Consider the following 25,134-nt stretch of genomic DNA (forward strand, 5'->3'; position numbering starts at 1 on the left):
CAATTGTAAATTGGTGGGAGAGGCAGGGTTAGTCTTTCGTTTCAACATAGCTTTGAGTTACACATGATTTCCAAGTGGTTTGGTTTCTTAAACACATCTTTACATTTGGATTGCTTTGTTGGTTTTTTGTTTACAGAACTTCTGATTACGCTTGTGGAAAATGAGAGGAGGAGAGGGAGGGAGCTGTATTGATTATATTGTATTGATGGAAAGAGTTTTGTGTCCAATTGTGTCTTAATGTTTTTTTTTTTTTTTGTATATTTTGTATTTTTTTTTTGTAAGTTTTTTCTAATTGTGTGCCTTTGGACCTAAGTAAAAAAACAAAAAACAAAGACCCATCTCTTTTCTCTTTATTTTACAGAATGGCAACTTGAGACAGATTTATATTATACATAAATTTACACATGTATTTAATAATGTAAATATTAGTAATAAACTAAATTGCACTATTTCATGTTTCATGTACCTTATAAATATTGACATCATTACTGTGTGTGTGTATGGGTATACCTAGTACTTTACCTGTCTACTCTACTTAATATACTATTTTCTTAATAAACTCCGTGGCTATAATTTTTCACAAGTATGCAGTTAAATAGCCGCATCCCTGAAGTTTATGACACACCAAGCCGTTTGAAAATCGGTTGAAAATATAGTTATTTCAGCACTACATGCACAATAGACTTTAATGTTATAACTGGACGAGCGGTCCTGTCCTAAGATGGCCGCCGTGTGACGTCGTCGGGTCCCATTGGCTCTCAGCGCCGGTAAGCTATCTAGCCTTTCTATACATGTCTATGGTTGCCACACAGGCCTGGTTGCTAACAGGAAGTTGGTCATCTAAAGAGATTTATTGTCTTTTAAAATAAAAGTCTCTTTAAAAGACTTTCAATGGTTTCTGCACTGCAAAAAATAAATAAATAATAATAATAATTATTATTATTATTATATTAATTATTTATTAATATAATAATAATATAAAAATAATAAACAACCAATTACTAAACGGAATTTATATATATATATATATATATATATATATATATATATATATATATATATATATATAATTAAAATTCCGTTTAGTAATTGGTTGACAAAAAATAAAGATAATTACTAGATACACAAATCAATTATTGGATAAAGGTGATATATACTATCAATCTCTGTGAGTGACAGGAATTTGTCAGTGAATAGTTATGCATTTTATTTAATTTTATATAGGGTGTTATTTTATTAAGTTGCCAAATACCCAATGATTACTAAGCAAACTTGGTTTACAAAGACATAACTTATAACTAAATACCTGCAATGGCATGCCAGGTAGTATTTAAAATATTTTATTTAGAACCAGGGTTTTTAGTTAGGGATCTGTACTTCAGGCGGCCGTGGAGAAGATTATATATGTATATATATATATGACATTTCTAATTTCAAATGAACACTACATGATCTGATCTGCATATTGTATACTATGATTTTAAAATGTTAACGTTTTTATTAATAAGGTGGCCCTATAGAGGAAAGCTATCTTTTTTATGTTATCCCAATTTTTAGCATCATCATCATTATTAATAATATAATTATATAATAATAATTGTACGTTGTTATTATTATTATTATTTACATGTTATAAATTACACATTATAATAAAACTACGTTATAAAATGATTACTATTTACTTGTTATAGGTTACACATTATCATATAACTATGTTGTGAAATTATTTTTTAATCTGGAATCTAAATACTGTTTAAAATATTTTCTTTCATTTTTTCTTGAACTTTTATACACTTTATAGAGCCACTAGATAAACTAACTAGAGAACAACTAGTAAATAACTTAATAACTTAAGTATTTTTCACAGCTGGAATGGGACAAAATAAGAAAGAACGAAAAAAAGAAAAAAAATCATTTTCCACTAATTTTCCTTTGAGTCCGTATCTTTCACTGATTCCACTAACTGGTGAGTAACTGGTGTTGTGAGCAATGCATATGGACTGTATATTCGTGAGGTGGATGTGGCGCTGCGTGCTGCTCTGCGCGTGGCCGTCTAGTTCTGTCTGAGGCGCGTGAATGCACGAGTGCATAGGCATTATCTTCATTTCCAGTTTCATCGGCAATTTACAGAATGCAGAGGTGAAAACGGCCGCACTCGCCGATCGAGGTACAAATCCTTGACGGTATACTTTTGTATCACACCAGTTAGTATTATATTTATTGTCTGGAAGCCGATCCTGGGAGAGAATATCACGCATGCATTCAAACAGAGGATTATCGCGGAGGAACTGCCTCGACACCATGAGCTGCAGTTGGGGGACGGAGCTGTGGGTGAGTACAGCTGCGAGACACTGAGGCGAATCTATCGGCAAGATATTATGCAATATAATGCACAAAATAATTAAGATCTCTATTAGTAACATGCATTTGCCCATTAGTGACGGATAAGTAGCCCACCGCACCGCCCATTTTGAGTGTTGCCGACCGCAAATTCTAGCTACTGTTACAGGAATCTTTCCTTTCACGATTTTAGCCCTGGATTTTATGCATGCACGTCCAGAGTTTTTATTTTTTTATTTTAATGCAAGCAAATGCATGCTCACTAAAGCTCATTTAATGCAGTTATTAGCCATCAGCATTGACTAAGTACCCTGGATGGCAATAATCCTGGCCTAATGCTGTCGTTAACCACATGAAAGTGAACGAGGCTGGAGCAGGTGCACAGGTTATTCCCATGCATGTCCTTTTCAGCTTTGATGTTGCAATGTGTATGTAATAAAGTAACTGTCTAATATTGTTGCTCCACACGTTACAGCTTCTATTATGATTTAAAATACTTAATTTTCAAGACTGTCCCTTTTTTGCTGTAACATTACAACCTTAACCTAGAAACAACACCATAATGTAGGATAAAATAAATGGTTGTGTAGCCTGTGGTTAAACATCCAGGCTGCTAACCAAAAAGTTTAAACCTGGCAAGGTTCCACTTAATCTCAATTTGTTGTTCTAAGTGTGGATGAGACCAGGGAACGTGGAAACATGGGGTAACATCATCAGTTCAACCAATTAGAAATTAGTTATGGGGTGAAATCATCTTACATTTTATGTAAAATCATTTTTTATTTTTTTAACTATTTTAAATTCATTTTAAATAAGTCAATTTTAAATCATTTCCAAAGTTTTAAAATTGCTTGTTTTTATTTTTGTATTATTTTTCTTCATTTATTTTAATTACCATTGTGTATGAAAAGTGCTATATAAATAAACTTGCCTTGCCTTGCCTTGCCTTGCCTTGCCTTGCCTTGCCTTGCCTACAGGGCAACCACCCTCTTCTGGTGACAGAAGTAAGACTTAAATATTTTAAAAGTACTTATAGAACTAAAACCAAGTTTATAATTTGATTTGTGGTCATGTTAACGGATATTAAGTGACAGAACTCATATCATCCGAATCAGCACGTTTTAATTTAATTTAATCAAAAGCCTTCCATCAAAGTGTTTAAAATATATATCAGGGTTGGTAAGAGAAGGGTTAAAGTTATTTGAACATGTACATTTGACAACCACAGTAAATTAATGCATTCATCCATTAGTAGGTTAAGACAACAATGCTCCTTGTAGTTGACAAGAATTCAAGTTATTTTAAAAATACTTTAATCTGTAGCAAACAAATATGGAGATATTGTATTAACTTTTAAGACATATTGTGCACCAAATTATAGACACTGAAACTGTTGCTGTGGGTAAAAAGACATCAGTTAATAAGTAATAGGGCATTATTCAAATTGACTATTTAAATGGGCAGATACTCTAAAAGCTACTGAAAACCAGGAGATTCAGATCAATATGTTTTGTAACAGTAACTTAGTGGTTAATAGGTTTCAGAACAAGTTAAATGCTCTGTGATGGATGAAGTTTGTACTGTGTATATAGCGATAAGCATTAGGCATGTTACGGCTGCAGGGCCAGCAGTGCTGAATAATGGATCTGACACATTGCCAATGTCAGAGAATACTACAAACTCATCAAATTATATGGGATGACTTTCATTCTGATGGTATTTTGATATCTCTCCTTTGGGCCCTCTTTCACAGTTATATCAAATCCATCAAAGCAAAATCTATAGTTTTGATCTCCTAAAGTGTTCTGTTGGCACTGTACCTTCTTTGCTGGTTCATTTTTTTGTCAATGTTATATGAACATGAGACACACTAAATGGTTAGTCCTTCATTGGTTAACTTTCAGTCTGATGTTTTTCTGTCCTTTGCAGGATCAGTTTGATAATCTAGAGAAACACACTCAGTGGGGCATTGAGTTTTTGGAGCGCTACACCAAGTTTGTGAAGGAACGGTCTGAAATTGAACAGAGCTATGCTAAACAGATCAGGTAAGATAAAGACAGATTTGATGTCTCAAATATGTATTTTTTATTTTCTTATAAGGATAGGATGAAGTCATGATGAATTAGATGCTCATATTTTGTCATTTGAAGTCTATAGTCAGTAGCACTTTATTCAGTATAGATTGTTTTAAAGCAGAGAAAATATTTTCTCAGACATTCAGAAAGTATTTTTTAAGTCTGAATATACCAAAATACCTGCATAACTTATGATTCACAGTAAATGATAATTGTAGCATACAAATGTTCATAAAAATGTCAGTGAAAAACAAACATAAAACAGGTCACATGTCCAACATGTATTACCATGGATACCGGGTTTCCACGGCTCTGACTCACATTTTATTATCTACCACTGCTTCTGTAATATTTCTTGCTGGTTGCATTTTGGAAGTTTATTGAACAGCAGTTTCCACTGGAGATGTTGACCCCGATGACACCGGATGACTAACCAGCGTCATCTGCGCTCCTGCTCAAAGACATATGCAGAGAAACCTCCGCATTTATTAATAAACCCCACAGCTGGAGCTCACATCGGCACCACTCGCCGATATGACCAGACGTACAACAAACAGCTCCTTCCTGTTTGTATTTTCTGATCAAATAAGAGAAAATCCTCTTTTTGCAGCCGTTCGCTCAATCCGTGCATTGTTGTTATTTTTGAGAACCGTGTCATACTGTATTCTGCTCTCAAGAAAGAGTCTTTAATTCACAACATCTCCCAGAGGCTTTTTTTTTTTTTTTTTAAATCGCAGCCATGGGTAAAAGATTTATTAAGCGCTAAGCACATGTTAGCAGATAAACGGCATCGACATGGATCTGTCTGGCTGAAGAATAATAGTCCTATAAAAACCGCTGGGTTGGGTTATTCTAATGAGGATTTATTTATGGCTTTGTCAACCTTTTTACCATTTGCAGTTGCATATTGACGCATAGGGCGGCCCATTTAGGCCGACCGCGGGGAAACTAGCAGACAAAAAAAGCAACTGCATCAGTCTGGTCTTGTCAAGAAACTGCAAGATGGTGATCTGCCTAGCAACACGTCAGACTCCTGGGAGGTACTGTTGGGTGTGTGCGGAGAGAGGGAGAGGAAAAAGCATCGAGGGGGCGGCACCATCAGCATGCGCTCTCACCATCATAATTGATTTTAAGCCATTTATAGGCCCTCTTGAAATTGATCACATAATATGTATAAAGCAGTGATTTTCACGTTTTCAGTGTATCATTTGTCGTTTTCCTGTGCTCAGATTTCCACTCTGATTGACAAAGGTCAGCCTCGTGAGTCGGACGCCTCGTTCAATTATTTTAATGAGGACAATATTAGCTTTTGTTTGCGCCGCAGCCTCGCATTGCCCCACATGCACCATTAGACCTTATTTGTCATTGACGTGCACAATTGCACTCATTCAAATTTCTGGGAGACAAAGACACCTTTGAAATCAGTGAAATGTCTTGGTTTGCATTGCTTGCTGCAAAACAGATATTTTTTTAGTGGAAGAAATGCTAAATTGCTGTTTTTAATTTTAGGGTAACTGGGAGTATGCAAGTTAAGAAACAAATTATTATTTTTTAATTACTATTTAAAATGTGCAATTTATGCACCACTAGCTTCACCAAACTTGATTGCAAAGATAAGGAGTAAACACAAACAGATAGTCTCACCCTAAATCTCACACCATTGGTTGAGCCAATATCAGGTTGGTTCAAACAGGCATAATGTACAAATTTCTTGTTTATAGTTGCTTTAAAGAATAAAGTGTTTTTAACATTTTGACCAACTGTCTGTTAAGAAGACCTACTTTAATCTGTCTTCTTATAGGAATCTGTCCAAAAAGTATCAGCTCAAGAAGAATTCCAAAGAGGAGGAAGAATTCAAGTGAGTGAGAACAGTTTGGCATACATAAATCATTCACATCCATTGAAATGTTAACGTAGCTATTTACTAATGATGTTTCGGATTTACTTACACAAAACAGTTTATGCCTTACTACTGTTGAAAAGTTTGGGGTAGGATTCCAGTGTTTTTGAGCGAAGGCTCTTATCAAAATATCAAACTTTTAAAAATATTATTTAAAAGAAAAATAACACCCTTTTCGAGACAAATCTTTCACAAAAAGAAATCTATTATGTTACGAGTTGACACTAATTGGGTAAAAGTGATCATTTTACCATCAGACATTTTTAATGAGACTTGAGGGTCCAAAGATGTTCATATTTTGGGGCCACTATGTATTTTGTAATTATATCGGCCAGCATTCATATCAACACCAGTACCAGACATTAAAAAACTTGAATTAAGTTGACCACTATTGTGTTGATTTTGCTTTAGAATTTATTTTACTTTTCAAATGAATCAAAAGAAACTACACTACTTCATCTTGTTTCTTGATGATGTATTAATGTATACATTTTTCACATTTACCATCAGGTACACCACAAGTAGAGCATTTCTGATGACCTTAAATGAGCTGAACGACTACTCGGGTCAACACGAGGTCATCGCCGAAAACCTGTCCACTCAGATAATCGCAGAGTTGAGCCGCTACACTCAAGAACTGAAGGCTGAGCGAAAATCGGTAAGAACAGGACTTTTCTTCGCTTTTCTTATGACGACGGCAACAAAATCCAGATTTCAGCTTTCTAGAGATCGTTTAAAAAGAATCAAATCCCTCAATAATGTAAATCACCAGTTGAAGACGCGTGAAACCACAAAAGTAATTCCTTCTCTGCTCTCAGGGTTAATCACATAGGAATATAGTATTATTTTGTTTATGATTTCTCCCAGCTCTTTGGAGTGAAGCCAGGACCCATGTGGGTCATGTATTCAGGTCAGTAGAGTTGAGAGGGTCGAACACCCCCCGCTCTCGGCCTCTCTTGTCTACAGGTTCAGAAGGCCTCTGTCTGAGGCTACTTGCTGGAAGTAATATGACAGTGGAGTAAAACACCACCACACTCGAGCTGAGGGAGGCTCCGTTGATGCATTTTGTCTTCCTTTTGTGTTCAAATGTCATGCCGAGAGAAAGTGGTCTTTATGTATTTTTTATATAGAGAGTCGTGGTGCGCCGTGACACAAGCCATGGCCTGTGCTGGTTTGTCAGCGACGTTTATGATAATGAGAGCCCCTAAATAAACTATTTGTGTTCCATTTACTGTACATGAGTATATCTTTGCTTCCGTAATTAAATTCTTTATGGAATGACGAGGGATTTGGATTCAGCAAGAGCTCTGGAATATAATCTTCCTAGCAGCTGCTGTCTGGCTGAATGTGTCATATTTCATTTAATCAGCTTAAATTCCAATTAAATGTCTTTTCAGGATAATATTTTAAAAGGAGATGTCAGTAACACAATAATGAGGTAGTTGTCATGACTGTGCAAGAACCGAAATATCTTCTTTTTTTTTTTTTTTACCTAAAATGGAGTGCCTTATTTGTTAAAAATACAGTCTCTCACGGTTGGTTTCCAATATGACTAGGCAAATATTTAACGGCAATATTGATATTTTGTACATATTTATAATAATCAGATTAAACTATTTTATTTCCAGGTAATACAGTTAATTAATCTACTTGGTGCTTTAAAGGAACAAAAATCAGTTTACCTAAAAAATTGACATTTTGGAATATAGTGTACAAGCTACTTTTATGACACTTCACTGTCCAATTTGTGTGGTAAAGAACTGCTTTGCTTTGTATCTCCTTTAAGAGTTCATGAAAATTGTAATTTTTGGATGAGCTGTTAATATAATTGCTGTCAAATATGTATATATTGGCTTTGAATGCATCTCATTGGATCAAAGTTTCGAGCAGTAACTGTGTTATAACTAATATTATCCTAATTTATCTAATGTTCTGCACTGATTTTATTATCCTGTACTGTTTTTATTATTATAGGTTCACACTTCACTGCAACTTTGTTTTATGTGCTATTTTTCTTTTTACAGAACTGTGGCAGTGAGTTTTGCACATTTTCATTGCATTTTCTTCAGAGAAATGTAAATGTAAAAAAATGCTGTTCTTTTCAATTTTCTATCCATCAAAGAATCCTAAAATGTATTAGTTTTCACAAAGATATTAAGCAGCACAGCTGTTTTCAACATAGATAATAATGCAGCAAATCAGTATATTAAAATGATTTCTGAAGGATCATGTTCATGTGACACTGAAGACTGGAGTAATGATGCTGACAATTCAGCTTAGCATCACAGGAATAAATTATATTTTATCATACATTCAAATAGAAAACATTTTAAATCGTAACAATGTTTTACAATATCACTATATTTGTATATAAAATAAATACAGCCTTGGTGAGCATAAGAGACATGCAAACAAAAAAATCCAACTTCAAACTTTTGAACAGTAGTATTCTTAATTTTAGATCAATTTCTTGTCTTTTCTTTCCTCAAGCATTTCCATGATGGCCGCAGAGCGCAGCAACACATTGAGAATTCCTGGAAGCAGCTGGAATCGGTGAGTCAGTTTAACTAAACAGAACATAGTTTGAATATTCAAATTTGTCCTGATACTGGTCTCTCTGTCATCACCTGTCTAAGATATGAGCTAGAGCTGGGCCGCCTTGCACAATTAACACTTGTGTGAAATCAGCCACAGGTGCCTGTAAAAAAATATCTTTCAAAATAAACTATAACCTACAGCTACAGGTTTTAATACATAAAATATAAAACTAATGGTACATAAAGAGTACCTAATTAAAAGCTGGACTACATTTTCCAGTCACATGACAGTGGCATACATTTTGTTTCAGCATTGAGTAGTGCTATAATCTAAAATATTAATTTCTCATTTTAATGTAAATTTTTTTCTTTTTGTCTCTTTCAGAGTAAGAGAAGATTTGAGAGAGACTGTAAGGAAGCGGATCGCGCCCAGCATTACTTCGACAAGATGGACGCAGACATTAACGTGACTAAAGCAGATGTGGAAAAGGTATGTGGATCACGTGTGTGCGTGAGAAGAGATAGATCCTGTCACAAGCCCCTCATTCTCCATGACTGCTTTCATGCTTTTCTGTGAGTCTGTGTGAATGATCCCTCTTTGAAATGGGGCGGTGGTGATGGATGCTGATAAAACTGATGTCAAGTTCAACTTTCTGAAAGTTAGAGTGAATCTGGCCTGCTCATACCTTATTCCTCACCTACTGCTACCTTGTACCTTGCCTGAAATTGCAGAAAATTACCTTTTTCTCAAAGGGACAGTAAGCACAATAAACCTGTGACCATATTAGTACCTGCTAACATTTAAAGGTTTTTGTGTTTTTTTTTTAGTTTTTTAGTTTTTTTGGCATTGGGTGATTTAAAACAGATCATATGTATTTTTTTCCAATTTAAACAAACCAAATAATATCTAGTTAAATTCCAGGTTTTTAAAATGCAAACAGTGTACCATCTTTTCTACTGAAATACATGCGCAAAATTATTAACTGAAGCTTTAGTATGAACATCAGTGCTGAATTTAATTAATAAAATTAAGTAACACTGTGAATAGGGATGTAACGATTCCCTCAACTCACGATTCAGTTTGACTCACAATTCGATTTGATTCACAATTTTTTTTACAAAATGAGATTTAAGACAAATAAAAGCGTCTACTAAAAAACAAAATTGTAATATTATATAAATGTTTGAATCGATTTTCAACCACCTAAAATTGACTAATTTTTTAAAACTATTTCAATGACAATTAAAAAATGTATCTAAAAATGCTATTTCAAAATCAACAACATTAGGAAATTTATATTTAAATGTTCAATAATGAAAATAAGCTCACATGCCGCAAAAAAGAAGGTAGTTTTAACGATAAGAAACAAAGACAACTAATATGGCAGAGGCCTGTTTGTTTTGAATCTAATGGTGCGTTCACAACAGATGCGAATAGAGTGTCTAGCGAGAGTGATGTGGCGCGAATTGAGCGTTTCGGCCGTTTTGCCGCGTGAAACGCGTGATCTGGTGAAACGCGCGAGTTGAAAAATCTGAACTTTGGCGAAATTTCGTGCCGCATTAACCAATCTGGAGCTTGCTCTTAGTAGTGACGTGACAAAACAACAATGGAGGACAAAGTCATCATCGCTGTAAGTGGATACCCGGAGCTGTATGATTATTCTTCATACTTTTACAGAAACAGGAATAAAAAGTATCTTGCTTCTATATATAACATATTAATAGATTAATTGAATAAAGACCAAAAATTTGATTTACCCCAAACAAATTATATTTTATCTTGAACCACTAAAGAGACATCAGTGCCAGCGGCAAATTTCAGAAGGTCTAGCCGAGTTGAGAATGCTGTAGGCAGATACATGATCGCATGGAGCTTGTCTCCGAAAATCGGCGAAACACATTTTTAAAAAGACGCTGTCTTTATAAATAAACCACATATTTTGAGTTTACAACAACTACATTCTCACCTGAAATACTTTTAAAACTTCATGACACGATAATAGTAATATTTTGAGAATTATCCGAATAAAAATGGTGGTTGAAATCACAATTCTGCGTGAACTCAAAGAAGCCCCCCATGATGCGAATTTGCGTCTGAAGCGAATGAACTAAAAATGTTTAAGCGTCCAACTACACGCGAATAGCGAGTATTATTATATTTATAATATAATATTATATATTATATTATTCGCGCAAGTCATGTCTGGTGTGAACACACAGTAAGACTTAATTAACATTTGGTTGATTTGGATTTGGTTTTGCCCATGTGTAGATGTCTTCTTAAGTACCTTCTGTTATTAGTGTGTCTGTGACACTAATCGACTCTGTCTTTGTTTTTTAACATGTCTTAAAGCGGTGTTCTCTCAAGGTAGGTTTGATCCAAGAGTCGTCTTTGTCAGTGAGGAGTTTGTTAACTTGTTCGGTGTATTATCAGCAAAGAGTGTTTGTCGTAATTTTTGTTGTTTTTTCAGTTTTAGCTTTTGTTACATTCACGTGTATGATTACAGAGAATCTTTCCTGTATTCACCTTGAACAAATGTACAGAATAAGGCTTGTCATGGAAGACGTTAAAATGGATTTCGATTTGCGAAAATGGGCTACGTTGTAAGGGTTACAGCAGAGACCGATTTCACAAAATCAATAGCTATTTACTGCACAATTTACTGTCGACTACAAAAAGTCCTGAGTCTGAGAGTCTGTGCACACTGTCTGGTTCATGTACATGCAGTTGTTTATGTACAGTGGCCCCAAAAATCATTTAGACACTTAAAACTGAATGAATTTCATTGCATTAGTTTTCAGTTGCAGAAAAATTTTTTTCAAGCAAAAGGTTTCAGTTTATTAAGATTTATATAATTAACTATATAAATATTGTTTACAATTAAAAAATTGTGTGACACTTTGTGGATGTAAAAGTTTAGCAGAACATTTTCATAATTAGCTGTCTCTGTGGTTAAGCTAGGACTTTCAGTAAAAAAAAAAAAAAGCACCAGTTGACTGAAAGCAAAAATGGTAGCTTAATTGTTTTGCATATGCAACTTGAATTTGGACTATATTTTGTTTACCGCAATGATACTCACAAATTTGTTTGGGTGACTTAAGTGTCAAAATGCTTTTTTGGTCTGCTGTATGGGTTTAGTTAGTAAGCATGATGAATGGATGTCTGGTGCGGTTCATTTGGAGCACTTCGACATTTTGTTTTCAAACATTCATTGTCATTTGTGTGTGTGTGTGTGTGTGTGTGTGTGTGTGTGTTTATGTGTATTTGTTTCCTCATTCACTGTTGGTTCGCCATCATGTTCTTCTTGTCAAAGTCTTCTTCATCAATAACACACTACCACACTACTCATACTACTTCTGGTATATGTTTATGTGTAATAGAGTACTCAACCTACAGTACAGTTCCCAAAATGTGCTGTATACAGTACAAGCAGAGCATAATGAGCTTGACCTTCCATTTCTACAGAGCTCCACATATGAGATGAGGTCAAAATATATATATTATATATTTAAGAATATGTTCCTTCTAGGGTTGTGATGAGACTTATCCCACGAGACTGGGTTCATGAAAACGAGATTAGACAAGATTATTAGACTAATTATTTTCTTATTTTTATCACAGTATAAATGTCTTTTATATAGTCTTTTATAAGTATTCAACAGTTTCTGCTCAACGGAATAAATGTACTAATGGCACCATGTATCAGTTCAGTTGTAAATGAACTAACAGCCTTGTTTTTGGATAATGCACATTTTCTGAGTGGACGCTCCGTGAATATTATGTCAAGTAAATTATTTACATCTCATACATCTCTGTGGAATTGTCTACTAAAAAAATCATTCATATATCAATTAAACTCTATAAAAGATACTATGACCCACAAATCTGCTGAATGAATTACTGATAAACTCAGATCTTTAAGCTGTGTTATTTTCCCAGAGTACATCACTTGATTATATTTCTATGTTTGATTTGTGATGTTTGCGTTGTTTGTCCTCTCTCACTCTTGCACAGAGCGTTTGATTAAGTGTGTAGATCACTGACTATCGATCTGAAGTTGACCAATCTTTCTGTAATCTGCTAATTGACTCTCAGTGTTTGTTGACTTGTCATGTCATAAAGGTGATCGTTTTATTTGTCAGTCCTTGCCCTTTACGTTCTGATGTCATCCTTGTAGAAAGGATCTTAATGTCTTTTCTGCTCTCTGTCTGTTTTGTGTTTTCTGTCTATCTAGGCGAAACAGCAAGCTCAGATGAGGCATCAGGTAGCAGAGGACAGTAAAAACGAGTACCTGACCTACCTGCAGAAGTTCAACAAGGACCAACATGAGCACTACTACACGCTTATACCACATATCTTTCAGGTGAGAATCTCTCTCTGATAAATGACAGATGTGTTTATTTTTATGCCAGATGAACCATGAATGGCATATTGAGTGTTCATAACGTAGTGTTTTCTGTCTTGCAGAGGATACAGGAGATGGAGGAGAGGCGGGTGGGCAGGGTGAGGGAGAGCATGCGGGTGTACACGGAGGTCGAGCGTAAAGTATTGCCCATCGTCAGCAAGTGTCTGGACGGCATGACCAAAGCAGCTGAATCCATCGAGCCTAAAATGGTATGTTAAGTGCTGCGACTGCTTTGTGCTGAAAATGCAGCATGGTTCCGGATTACATAGCCATCTGTTGATCAGCCTACTGCTGGAAAATCCCATTCAGTGAAAGTCTTTTATTAAGCCATACAATACTTTTTTTTATCAGTGTTTGAGAATGAAGGTTCTTGTTTAGAATTGTTTTTTATTTATAAAAACACACACACACACTTACACAGTGCCCAATCCGTGATTGTTTGTTTCAAGAACTAATTACTCTTCTGAGTCAATTCTTTTAATGAACCAGTCAATAAGATTGTAGACTCAGATCTACCGTATTTTCTGGACTATAAGTCGCACTTTTTTTTCATAGTTTGGCTGGTCCTGCGACTTAAAGTCAGGTGCGACTTATCAAAACTAATTTAACATGAATCGAGAGAAATGAACCAAGAGAAAACATTACCGTCTACAGCCGCGAGAGAGCACTCTAATGCTGCTCCGTGCTCCTGTAGTCTATACTGAAAACATAGAGCGCCCTCTTGCGGCTGTAGACGGTAATGTTTTCTCTTGGTTCTTGGTTCTAAATAAATGCTACTAAAGCCCCATTCACACCAAGAATGATAACTATAAAGATAACTATAAAGATAACGATATTAGCGTCCACACCAGCGAACGATATCGTCTGTTTATTCTGAGCGCACGTGCGTCTGCCGCTTTAAATCCTCGAGCTCGTTTATAGCAGGGTGAATTCTGATTGGATGTCAATGTTTGTATGGTTCATCAGCTGGAAAAAAATCGTTCTGAAAATGATTCCAACGATACCGTTTCTCTATGCCTTTATCGTTATAGTTGTAGTGTGGACTCTGCTATTCTTTAATATTGAGAACGATTTTTAGAACTATATCTTTATCGTTATCTTTATAGTTATCGTGCTTGGTGTGAACGGGCCTTTATAGTCCAGTGCGATTTATATATGTTTTTTTCCTCGTCATGACGTATTTTTGGACTGATGCGACTTATACTTACGTGCGACTTATAATGTGAAAAATACGGTACTACTTAAATCTATAAAAATAAATAATATAAAAAATAAAAAATCTATAAAAAATAAAAAATCGAATAAAAATCTGCTGTTTCTTGGAACGTGTAATAAACTATTTTAATTGGACTTTTTCAGTCACTACTGTTCAAAATGTGCGGTCAGTAAAATGTTTTTTAATATTTTATGCACACCAAGGCTGAGTTTACTTGATCAAAAATACAGTAATGCTGTGAAATATTGCAAGAATTTAAAATAACTGTTTTCTATTTGAATATATTTGAAAATGTAATTTATTCCTGTGATGCAAAGCTGAATTTTCAGCATCATCACTCCAGTCTTCAGAGTCACATGATCCTTCAGAAATCATTCTATTAGTTGTGCTGCTATTTTTGCTGAAACCATGATACATTCTTTTCTGAATAAAATGCTAAATTGAAAAGAAATCTTTTGTAAAATTGTAAATGTCTTTACCATCACTTATGATTTTTAATGCAGTTTTGCTGAATAAAAGTGATAATTTCTATCAAATAAAGTAAACTTTTCAACAGTAGTATATGTAAAATTCAGCTCAACACTGAAAAAAAAGATAACCAATAAGAGCAAAAATAAAAGTGAAACGGGGAAAATAATAAAGATTCAATACAATGACATATTGATTTACTGCGTCACAGATAGGACTATGATTTGTAAAAGCAGAGTTTTCTTGATTATTTTTTCCAAATGAAGCCAACAGATGAATAATATAGCAGTTCAAAATGCTAACGAGTAGTGATCGTCACGGAGCATCATTTATCATTAATAATTTACAGCTGCGGGGGGATCTCTGGCAGCTAACGGGGCTGATGTGCTCTTTGTTTGTCTCATCTGCTAAATGCTGTTCCAGCGCTCATGTGGCCGTCGCCATCCTGTCCTAATAGGGCAGATGGGGAGTCTAATTTCCACAGCAGCACTAATTGACTCATACAAGCTGGGTTTTGCAGCAGATTTAGTAAAAAAGACTTAAGCTTCCCTGTGACTTCTGTACTGCGCGCGTGTGTGTGTGTGTGTGTGTGTGTGTGTGTGTGTGTGTGTGTGTGAGTGTGTGTGTGTGTGTGTGTGTGTGTGTGTGTCCTTTCAGAAATAGTGTGCTGGCCATTTGAAGCAGACCTCCATAAAAACATCCTCCTGTAGAAAGTTATTTGTTTACATAGTAGGGTTGTGGATGCCTCATATAAATGCTAAAAATAGTCTCTTGTTCTGAGCTGAACAGCACTAGAGGGATTATATGGAGGGGATTTGTCTTATTTCTATGGTGGATGTGCATCTCATAGTCTGTAGTATATAATTGCTGCAATTATGATGTCAGTTTGAAGGTACGGTCTTCATTTTCACATTAATATTTACACTTTGGAAGTAGTTGAATACCTAAATAGATCTAATCATTTTATTAATAAAGATTTTATTTTTTATAAATAATTAGAAAATAGTAATATTATTAATTTAATTATATGTACACACACACATGATGTGTCTACTACTAATTTGAATAGACTTAGAAAAGAGATTTAAGTGTAACTAACAATGACTACAAAAAGTAGGGCTAGATTTCAACCTAATCTATCTCTTATTTGGTTATGGCACAAAGCCTGACATTTTTTTGTATTGCTGTTTTTAATCTCAGGACAGCAAGCAAGTTGTAGAATCGTATAAGTCGGGCTTTGAGCCGCCGGGTGATGTGGAGTTCGAGGACTACAGCGTGTCGATGAAGAGGGCGGTGTCTGAATCCAGCTTCCTGAACGCTCGTGGAGAGAGCAGACGCCGGAGCAGGAGCAAACTGTGGCCTTTACTCAAGAGGAATAAGGTGCGGCATCAGACAACATCTTCTGAAGCCTAAATAAGCAAATAAAAGAGCAGAAAACTATGCTGCTCATTAATGGTCAATTGAGATGCAAAATATGATTTTATGTCCGAGAAAAGCTGAATAAATGATTTGTGCTATTCATATTCAAGTAAATTTAATGCCATTTAAGAACGTTTGCAGTGGTTATTTTACACAACTAGTTTCATGCAGTTTGTTATATTGGAATCTTGTAGTTCTGATGATTAACAAGACGTATTATCTGTTTATGCATTTTAATAGTGCAATTGTATTTAAATTTTGATAATATTAATGAGATAGGAAAAAGTATATTAACTTATTTTTTTATGGCACTAGTTTTTAAATGTATAAATGTTATGATTGGATTAGAGAACATATTTCTGACATGCATCCCCTTTAATAAAGTCTGCGGCAAGTTTGTCGCAACGTGAGAAGTTCTGAACATTTGCTTTGCCCTTGAAAGTTTCTCTCCCCTCATACTTTCTCTTTCTGTCTTCCTCCATTCCATTTCTCAATGTGCTCCATCACACCTTCATCTGTAGCTTATGTCTTTGTTAGCGTCACCCCGCCAGCCCCCTCCCCCTCCCCCCACATCCCCGTCCCCGGACGGCCTCCCCAACGGCCCCCAGTCCCCACAGCAGCCCAAGGAGCCCCTCAGTCAGCGCCTCAACGACTTCATGGGCACCAAACACAAAATGCACTGCCTGCGGAGCCTGAAACGTGGGGTAAGTTCACGAGCCGCCACGTCACCTCTGTGTCTACCGATTGGATCTGATTGGACGACTCCAAAGACTAAAGCACCATCAGCTCAGTTTGGTTATCAAGTGATGTGTGGATGTGTAACATGTCTCATTCTCATGCACCATCCTAAACATATCTGTCTTAACAGCTACATAAGTGTGTGTATTAACACTTTTTTCTTGTCTTAACTTTCACAGCTTTCTCTAAAGCTGGTAAGTCTAACTTGCTATAAAATCCCCAAAACTTTGGCTTTAACTGCTTTCATAAGTTATAAAAATAAGCAAATTAGGTACGAGAGACAAACTTTTGGCATGAAGCCTGCCAATTTTCCATTTTTTTAAATGCAGTATGTCCTGGGCGGTCAGTGGATGTGTTTTCTAGGTCTGAGACTAGGTTCTTATTTATCTTGTTTATGCAGTGTTTGAATCTATTTGTTTTTTGTTAGTTATTAACTTTCTGTCTCTCTGCAGGGAACAGGTCAGGAGGACTACAGTCATCTGCCCCCCGAGCAGAGGAGGAAGAAACTACAAGCTAAGCTCAATGACATCAACAAGGACATCCAGAAAGAGATGGATCAGAGGTAAATCATCCAATAGCTGCCATGCTGGTTATAATATCAGCCAAATTCCTAATCATCATGTAACAAACTGTTCATAAGAAGTACTACAGTCGTGGCCAAAAGTTTTGAGAATTACATAAATATTAGTTTTCAAAAAGTTTGCTGCTAAACTGCTTTTAGATATTTGTTTCAGTTGTTTCTGTGATGTACTGAAATATAATTACAAGCACTTCATACGTTTCAAAGGCTTTTATCAACAATTACATGACATTTATGCAAAGAGTCAGTATTTGCAGTGTTGGCCCTTCTTTTTCAGGACCTCTGCAATTCGACTGGGCATGCTCTCAATCAACTTCTGGGCCAAATCCTGACTGATAGCAACCCATTCTTTCATAATCACTTCTTGCAGTTTGTCAGAATTAGTGGGTTTTTGTTTGTCAACCCGCCTCTTGAGGATTGACCACAAGTTCTCAATGGGATTAAGATCTGGGGAGTTTCCAGGCCATGGACCCAAAATGTCAACATTCTGGTCCCCGAGCCACTTAGTTATCACTTTTGCCTTACGGCACGGTGCTCCATCGTGCTGGAAAATGCATTGTTCTTCACCAAACTGTTGTTGGATTGTTGGAAGAAGTTGCTGTTGGAGGGTGTTTTGGTACCATTCTTTATTCATGGCTGTGTTTTTGGGCAGAATTGTGAGTGAGCCCACTCCCTTGGATGAGAAACAACCCCACACATGAATGGTGTCAGGATGCTTTACTGTTGGCATGACACAGGACTGTTGGTAGCGCTCACCTTTTCTACTCCGGACAAGCCTTTTTCCAGATGCCCCAAACAATCGGAAAGGGGCTTCATCGGAGAATATGACTTTGCCCCAGTCCTCAGCAGTCCATTCACTATACTTTCTGCAGAAGATCAATCTGTCCCTGATGTTTTTTTTGGAGAGAAGTGGCTTCTTTGCTGCCCTTCTTGACACCAGGCCATCTTCCAAAAGTCTTGGCCTCACTGTGCGTGCAGATGCGCTCACACCTGCCTGCTGCCATTCCTGAGCAAGCTCTGCACTGGTGGCACTCCGATCCCGCAGCTGAATCCTCTTTAGGAGACGATCCTGGCGCTTGCTGGACTTTCTTGGACGCCCTGAAGCCTTCTTTACAAGAATTGAACCTCTTTCCTTGAAGTTCTTGATGATCCTATAAATTGTTGATTTAGGTGCAATCTTAGTAGCCACAATATCCTTGCCTGTGAAGCCATTTTTATGCAACACAATGATGGCTGCACGCGTTTCTTTGCAGGTCACCATGGTTAACAATGGAAGAACAATGATTTCAAGCATCCCTCTCCTTTTAACATGTCAAGTCTGCCATTCTAACCCAATCAGCCTGACATAATGATCTCCAGCCTTGTGCTCGTCAACATTCTCACCTGAGTTAACAAGACGATTACTGAAATGATCTCAGCAGGTCCTTTAATGACTGCAATGAAATGCAGTGGAAAGGTTTTTTTGGGATTAAGTTAATTTTCATGGCAAAGAAGGACTATGCAATTCATCTGATCACTCTTCATAACATTCTGGAGTATATGCAAATTGCTATTATAAAACTTAAGCAGCAACTTTTCCAATTTCCAATTTTTATGTAATTCTCAAAACTTTTGGCCACGACTTTACAGCTCAAAAGTTTGGGGGCAATACTTTTTTTTACCTTTATTCAGCAAGGATGCCTTAAATTGATCAAAAGTGACAGTAAAGACATTTCAAATTTTACAAGATTTATATGATTGCAATTTCATATACAAACTGTTATTTTAAACTTTCGGTAACAATTTAGTATATGGACCAATTCTCACTATTATCTAGTTGCTTATTAGCGTGCATATTACTAGCATATTGACTGTTAATTAGTACTTATTAAGCACATTTTCTGCATGACAATATTCTACATCCCTAATCCTACCTAATACCCAACTACCTTACTATTAATAAGTAGCAAATTAGCATCTTATTGAGGCTAAAGTTGATAGTTAATAATTAGTTAATAGTAAGAACTGGACCTTAAAATAAAGTGTTACCGAACTTTCTATTAAAAAAATCCCGCTGAAACATTGTATAATGATTATAACAAAAGTGTTTTTAACATCGATAATAATAATAATAAGAAGGAATGCTTCTGTGCACCAAATCATTAAAATTAAAGGTAATTTTTTTGCACCTTCAGATTCCAGATTTTCAAATAGTTGTATCTCAACCAAACATTATCCTATCCTAATACACCACACATAAATGGAAAGCCTATTTATTCAGCTTTCAGATGTTGTATAAATCATAATTTTGAAAAATTGACACTTAAGACTGGTTTTGTGGTCCAGGGTCACATAATAGAATGATTTCTGAAGGATCATGTGACACTGAAGGCTGGAGAATCAGCTGCTGAAGATTCAGATTTGATCACAGGAATAAAATACATTTGAAAATATATGAAGATAGAAAATGGTTATTTCAAATTGTAATAATATTTCACAATATATTTCTGTTTTTACTGTATTTCTGATCAAATAAATGAAACTTTGGCAAGCATAAGATAATTTTCAAAAACATTTACAAAAAACACGTACTATCCCCAAACTTTAGAATGATAGTGCACTTTATGTAATATACATGACCAGACATGATGCAACACACTGTCATATTCAGTTCATATGCACACGCTTCTTGGTTTTGCTAACTCTTCTGCTTAAAATTGTTTGCAGGGATGCCCTGACTAAAATGAAAGATGTTTACATTAAGAATCCTCACTTGGGGGATCCAGATAGTATAGATCCACGGTTAGAGGAAATCACACAAAGCTTGGAAAAACTGCAGCTTGAGGCACAGAAATTTGAGGTGAGGCCCTCACAAGTTCAGTCCTCAGATACCTTCAAAAGTTGGTTTAAAATATAGATATCGAGATCCAGGAGTCTTACAATGAAAGTAAATTATGCTATTCAGTCAGTGGAGTGATTAACGATTACAAAAAAAAAACGAAAAGACCTGTGGTTTGTGTCTTTTCAGGGCTGGCTGACAGAGGTGGAGAGGAAGCTACTTGAAAAGGGATCTGAGTCTCAGAGAAGACAGAGCAGTCATTTTGACTCGCAGGGCAACACGCCACTTACAAACAACTACGGTCAAAGCCGAGAGAGGTACTTCAGTCTCTAGACAGCAGGGCTACCAAGCATGATGCACTGAATGAGATTAGATAAATATAATAGACATTTTTATAATAGACATTAATGAAAAGATCATTTATGTTGATTATGAAAGCTTAACTTCCAGCCCAGTTCAGAATGGATATGGATGCATTTCTGAACTTTTTGACATTAGCGCAAAAAAAACAACAACTAACATTACAAGTGGACTTGTGGCAAAAATAAAAAAACAAACTTGATGTTTAATGCTGTTCATGGCGTTTAATGCTATTAATACTTGATCTTATTTTGACACCCTCATATGAGACGCTTTAAGATTAACTGTATAGTCTGACTATAACGTCAAAGGTAATTTGGTCTGTTTTACGTATTGCATGTCTTCTGCACATAGTCCGGATGGCAGCTACACGGAAGACCCCAGCACAGAGTCCACCATGCAGATCAAATCTCGCAGCACTGAGTTTGATGAGGAATTTGACGAGGAGGAGCCTTTACCCACCATTGGAACATGCAAAGCACTTTATCCATTTGAAGGTATCAGGAAAACACTAACTGGATCATCTTCCAGAAGGAAAATGTGTTAATAATTATGATTATAAAATAGTTACAGAGCCTATTTGCAGTTTTTGCAATCAGACGTTTTAACTACTATCAATCAAAATGGGGTTTTCAGTTCGATTTGTTTACAAAACTAACTTGAGAAATATATTTAGTCAAGTGTATCTTAACCTTTTGATTGGTGCTAAAGTTATATAATGATTTTATAATGAATAAATGCCAAAAATCCTGATAAAACTGAAAATGGAATGAATAAAATTGTAAACAAAAAAAAAGAAAGAAAAATTAATTAATATATAACATTTAATTGGCAATAATAAATTAATTCAACTTCACAATCAAAAGTAAAAATCTAAACAAATTACTAAAAATCAATAAAAAAAAATTCACACTGTTATTATTTACTTCATTTACCATGAAATATCTGCTAAATTATTAAATGTACTCAAAATTAAAAAATGGAGTCAAATTGGTTATTAGACGAGACTGATATAATAATAAAATGTAAAAATTATTATTATTATTATTTTGTATTATTATTATTATTATTAAGTTGTCATGCTTGTTTTGGAATCAAACTCACATTGTGTGTTTTTGTGTCTTTAGGTCAGAACGAAGGTACCATATCCATGGCCGAGGGTGAGATGCTGTACGTAATCGAGGAGGATAAGGGGGACGGATGGACCCGTGTCCGCAGAAACGAGGACGAGGAAGGATACGTGCCCACATCCTATATCAAACTCTTTTTGGACACGAATGCCAAAGGTGCTATGACATACATATAATCCCCCGGAAAGCGCCATAACTGAACGCTGTTTAACTGTACATACAGTAAAACATCATGAAAGTGTTCTTATTGAACAGAGGAGCAGACAGCAGAGCCATAAGAGTAGTGAGATTAGGCAATAAAGACACAGCTGCTGTGTAATTTTGACATAATTGATGGAAATGGCTGCTTTACCAACATATCATTTTCATATTTAGCTTTATAGCTTGGCATTATGGTGGTTTAAAGCTATAACCAAGATATGTAGATACTCGTGTACATGTTCATATTTTTAATGAACTGCAAGCAATCAGATACTTTAAGTAAGAATTAAATTATTAGAAAATGTCAAAAGCAAATATTCTGAATCCTTCTGGCAATAAAGATAATTATTTACTGATATGCAGCAATCCTGCATTTTAACTATAGTCAAACTGTGTTTTTAATTAGAATAATTTTTTAAGACGTCAAAAATATCTGCCTTGAGAGATGGAATAGAATATTTTCTCAGGTGTTTACTTTGGTGTACATCCTTGTACCTCAAAAAATCCGGAATGTACGGGATTTTTTTCTTTCTCCATTGGCAAATCACATTCTATTTAAAAGCCAGAGCTGGGTAGATTACTTATGAATTGTAATCAGTTACTAATTACAGATTACATGACAAAATTTGTAGTCTGTAATATAATCTCTTAGATTGGATTACATTTAGATTACATTTGTGCTAACCCTCATTTGATAGCACATATATTGAATTAGCCTAATCTTGTACTATTTTGACATATACAAAGAAAAAATATATTTAATTCACCAACAAGAGCCACAATTGCTTCTTTTTCAAGTGCAATGTGTGGACAGTTAATACTTACAAAATACTAACATTAATGTGCCTTGCTGTTAGTGTTTGCTAGTAACACTGAATAAAACTTATAATTAATTACTTATAATTAAGTAAATTTGGAAAACAGCTACACTACAAAAAACAATATTGAAAAACATGAAATTCACAGCAATATCACTGCCAGGTTAAATATGTAATCTAATAAAACACTAGAAGTGCATATGAATGTATGAATGAAAAACAATTTTTGAAAAGACTAAAAAAGGAAGGGGAAAAAAGGAAATTTAGGAGAATCTATGAATTGTGAACAACTTATTACAATTGTGTAAATAAAATGTAATCATGTGATCCATACAAAAGTAACTGTAGTCTGATTACGAGTTTTTTAAAAAGTAGTTTACTCTAGTAAGTACTTGAGTTTTGTAATATGATTACGTAATCCAGATTACATGTAATCCATTTCTACCCAGCTCTGTTAAAAGCATATCGTTAAATGTGAAGATCTTAAGTAGTTAATGCATGCATCCGTGAGACTTTTGCTAGCTTTGCATTTACTGCTGTACAAAAAAAAAAAAGATAAAAGATATATACTCATGGACCCATAGTTAACGCGACGCCTTTCGGTGTTGTGAGCGTTGAAGCAATAATTGAAAAGATGCATGTTATTCGTACACTGACCAGCATGGAAAACTAACAGTTAACATGAAGTTAAACAGACATTTTTCCAGAAGGTCATCGCCGTGTGTGAGGAATACCGCTCTATGTGCATGCTTTAAAACCAGAAAGACTATTAATTGCTGCTTAATAAAATGCTTTAATAATTAATTTGTCCATAGCTTTATCAGCAGCTGTTAAATAGGCTTGAAAGTGTCGCATTTTGTATGGTTTTATACTGTTCCTGTCTTTAATTCACACTTCATAGTGGGGTTGCACTCTGAAGTCGAGCTTCCAAGGTTTATTGAATGTTTTTAACCCATTGCTGTCTGTGAATCAACGATTGTACAGGAGTTCTTGTTCTAACATGTCTTGTGTGATTTTGTTTTTTGTTTTGTTTGTTTGTTTTTTGCTTTTTGTTTCTGTTCCTTTCTTTGCAGATCCCTAAAAGTGTTTGGCTGGCACAGGAGTGGCAGGGCAAGCGTCCTTGCGTGAAACGTCCTCCTCTTGTAACTGTAGTCAGAGAGCTGGCAAATGGGGGACTAACTGAAAGGATATTCCATTTAACGCAACCTCTTTCACTGAACCCTCTCGTCGGCCATAAGAACGCAAACTGATCTTTTTCATGACTAGCGTGCTGATTATTTGCAAAAGCTTGCTTCTCGTATGGACCTAGAGTATTTAGCCTTGTGCTGTAGCTGCTTGCCGTCAGAGCCGAGCCTTTAGGTTTGTTTGCTGAGGCACAGAGTAAGTGCCGTGTTCATGTCTTATTGCCTGGCTTGCTTCAGAGCCAAGAGGAGTTTCTCATGAAGACATTAGACTTGATGAATATTTGTCAGTGCAGAATGTTTAGTTATGTGAAAACTATAAAAATGTGGGGGATATATGGGACTCATTTTATACATTATATACTAGAGTTGTTTTTACAGTTATTAATACAGTGTTTGCAAGGCGGCAGTTTATTTTAATCTTCTGCCCAATTTTCTGAAGTTCATGATTAGTTCATGGAAATTTAAGATTAAGCTTTTTTTTTTTTTTTTTTTAAATGGACTGATGAATACAGTTTTCTTTCCTATGATTATGTGTCTCCTATTAAAGTCAGGGATGGACATATTAAAAGCTTTGTCTTTTTGCCCTTAGGTACACTACTTTTCAAAAGTTCGGGGTCAGTAAGATTGAATAAATAAATAAAAATAATACTTTACACAGCAGGCATTAAGGCAATGCTTCAAATTGATCAAAAAAGGGACAGTTACGACAAAATAATAAATGTTGTTCTTTTGGAGTTTAAGAATCCCGAAAAAAAGTACCATGGTTTCCACAAAAAAAAAGTTTTCAACATTAATAATAAGATCTTTAAACTGACTGTTTTATAAAAATGAACAGACAGTGTTATAATAACAGACAGTCATTGTAATATCTGCATACTGAATTCTTTCCTTTCAAGCTATAATTTTGCCTTAACACTTTTGCTGTCTTGCAAGCACTGATATTT

General features: G+C 35.4%; 1 protein-coding gene across 7 annotated transcripts; it reads left to right on the forward strand.

Annotated features, from left to right (window-relative positions):
- The first annotated feature begins 2,016 nt into the window (after positions 1–2,016).
- On the forward strand, positions 2,017–24,897 carry LOC132114841 (formin-binding protein 1-like). Of its 7 annotated transcripts, XM_059523192.1 has the most exons (18): positions 2,017–2,331; positions 4,270–4,385; positions 6,217–6,273; positions 6,826–6,973; positions 8,806–8,868; positions 9,238–9,342; positions 11,206–11,220; positions 13,088–13,216; positions 13,321–13,467; positions 16,143–16,322; positions 16,883–17,065; positions 17,279–17,293; positions 17,552–17,661; positions 20,386–20,518; positions 20,687–20,814; positions 21,212–21,354; positions 21,985–22,143; positions 24,080–24,897. In XM_059523192.1, exons 1-18 carry the CDS (start codon positions 2,257–2,259, stop codon positions 24,085–24,087), a joined length of 1,914 nt encoding a protein of 637 aa, XP_059379175.1. In that variant the 5' UTR covers positions 2,017–2,256; the 3' UTR covers positions 24,088–24,897. The 7 variants fall into 7 exon arrangements, with proteins under 7 accessions (XP_059379175.1, XP_059379174.1, XP_059379177.1 ...); XM_059523191.1 differs by lacking the exon at positions 24,080–24,897 and having other exon boundaries at positions 21,985–22,360; XM_059523194.1 differs by lacking the exons at positions 17,279–17,293; positions 24,080–24,897 and having other exon boundaries at positions 21,985–22,360.
- Positions 24,898–25,134: the final 237 nt, after the last annotated feature.

Source organism: Carassius carassius, chromosome 34 (genome assembly GCF_963082965.1).
Source record: "Carassius carassius chromosome 34, fCarCar2.1, whole genome shotgun sequence".
Classification (NCBI taxonomy): Eukaryota; Metazoa; Chordata; class Actinopteri; order Cypriniformes; family Cyprinidae; genus Carassius; species Carassius carassius.

What these genes read in the sequence shown, in the direction of transcription:
- LOC132114841 (XM_059523191.1), top strand. Translation starts at nt 2,257, where the DNA reads ATGCATTCAAACAGAGGATTATCGCGGAGGAACTGCCTCGACACCATG. An exon ending in CAGAAAGAGATGGATCAGAG is followed by an intron (nt 17,662 to 20,385) that starts GTAAATCATCCA and finishes AATTGTTTGCAG; the next exon opens with GGATGCCCTGACTAAAATGA. An exon ending in AGCACTTTATCCATTTGAAG is followed by an intron (nt 21,355 to 21,984) that starts GTATCAGGAAAA and finishes TTGTGTCTTTAG; the next exon opens with GTCAGAACGAAGGTACCATA.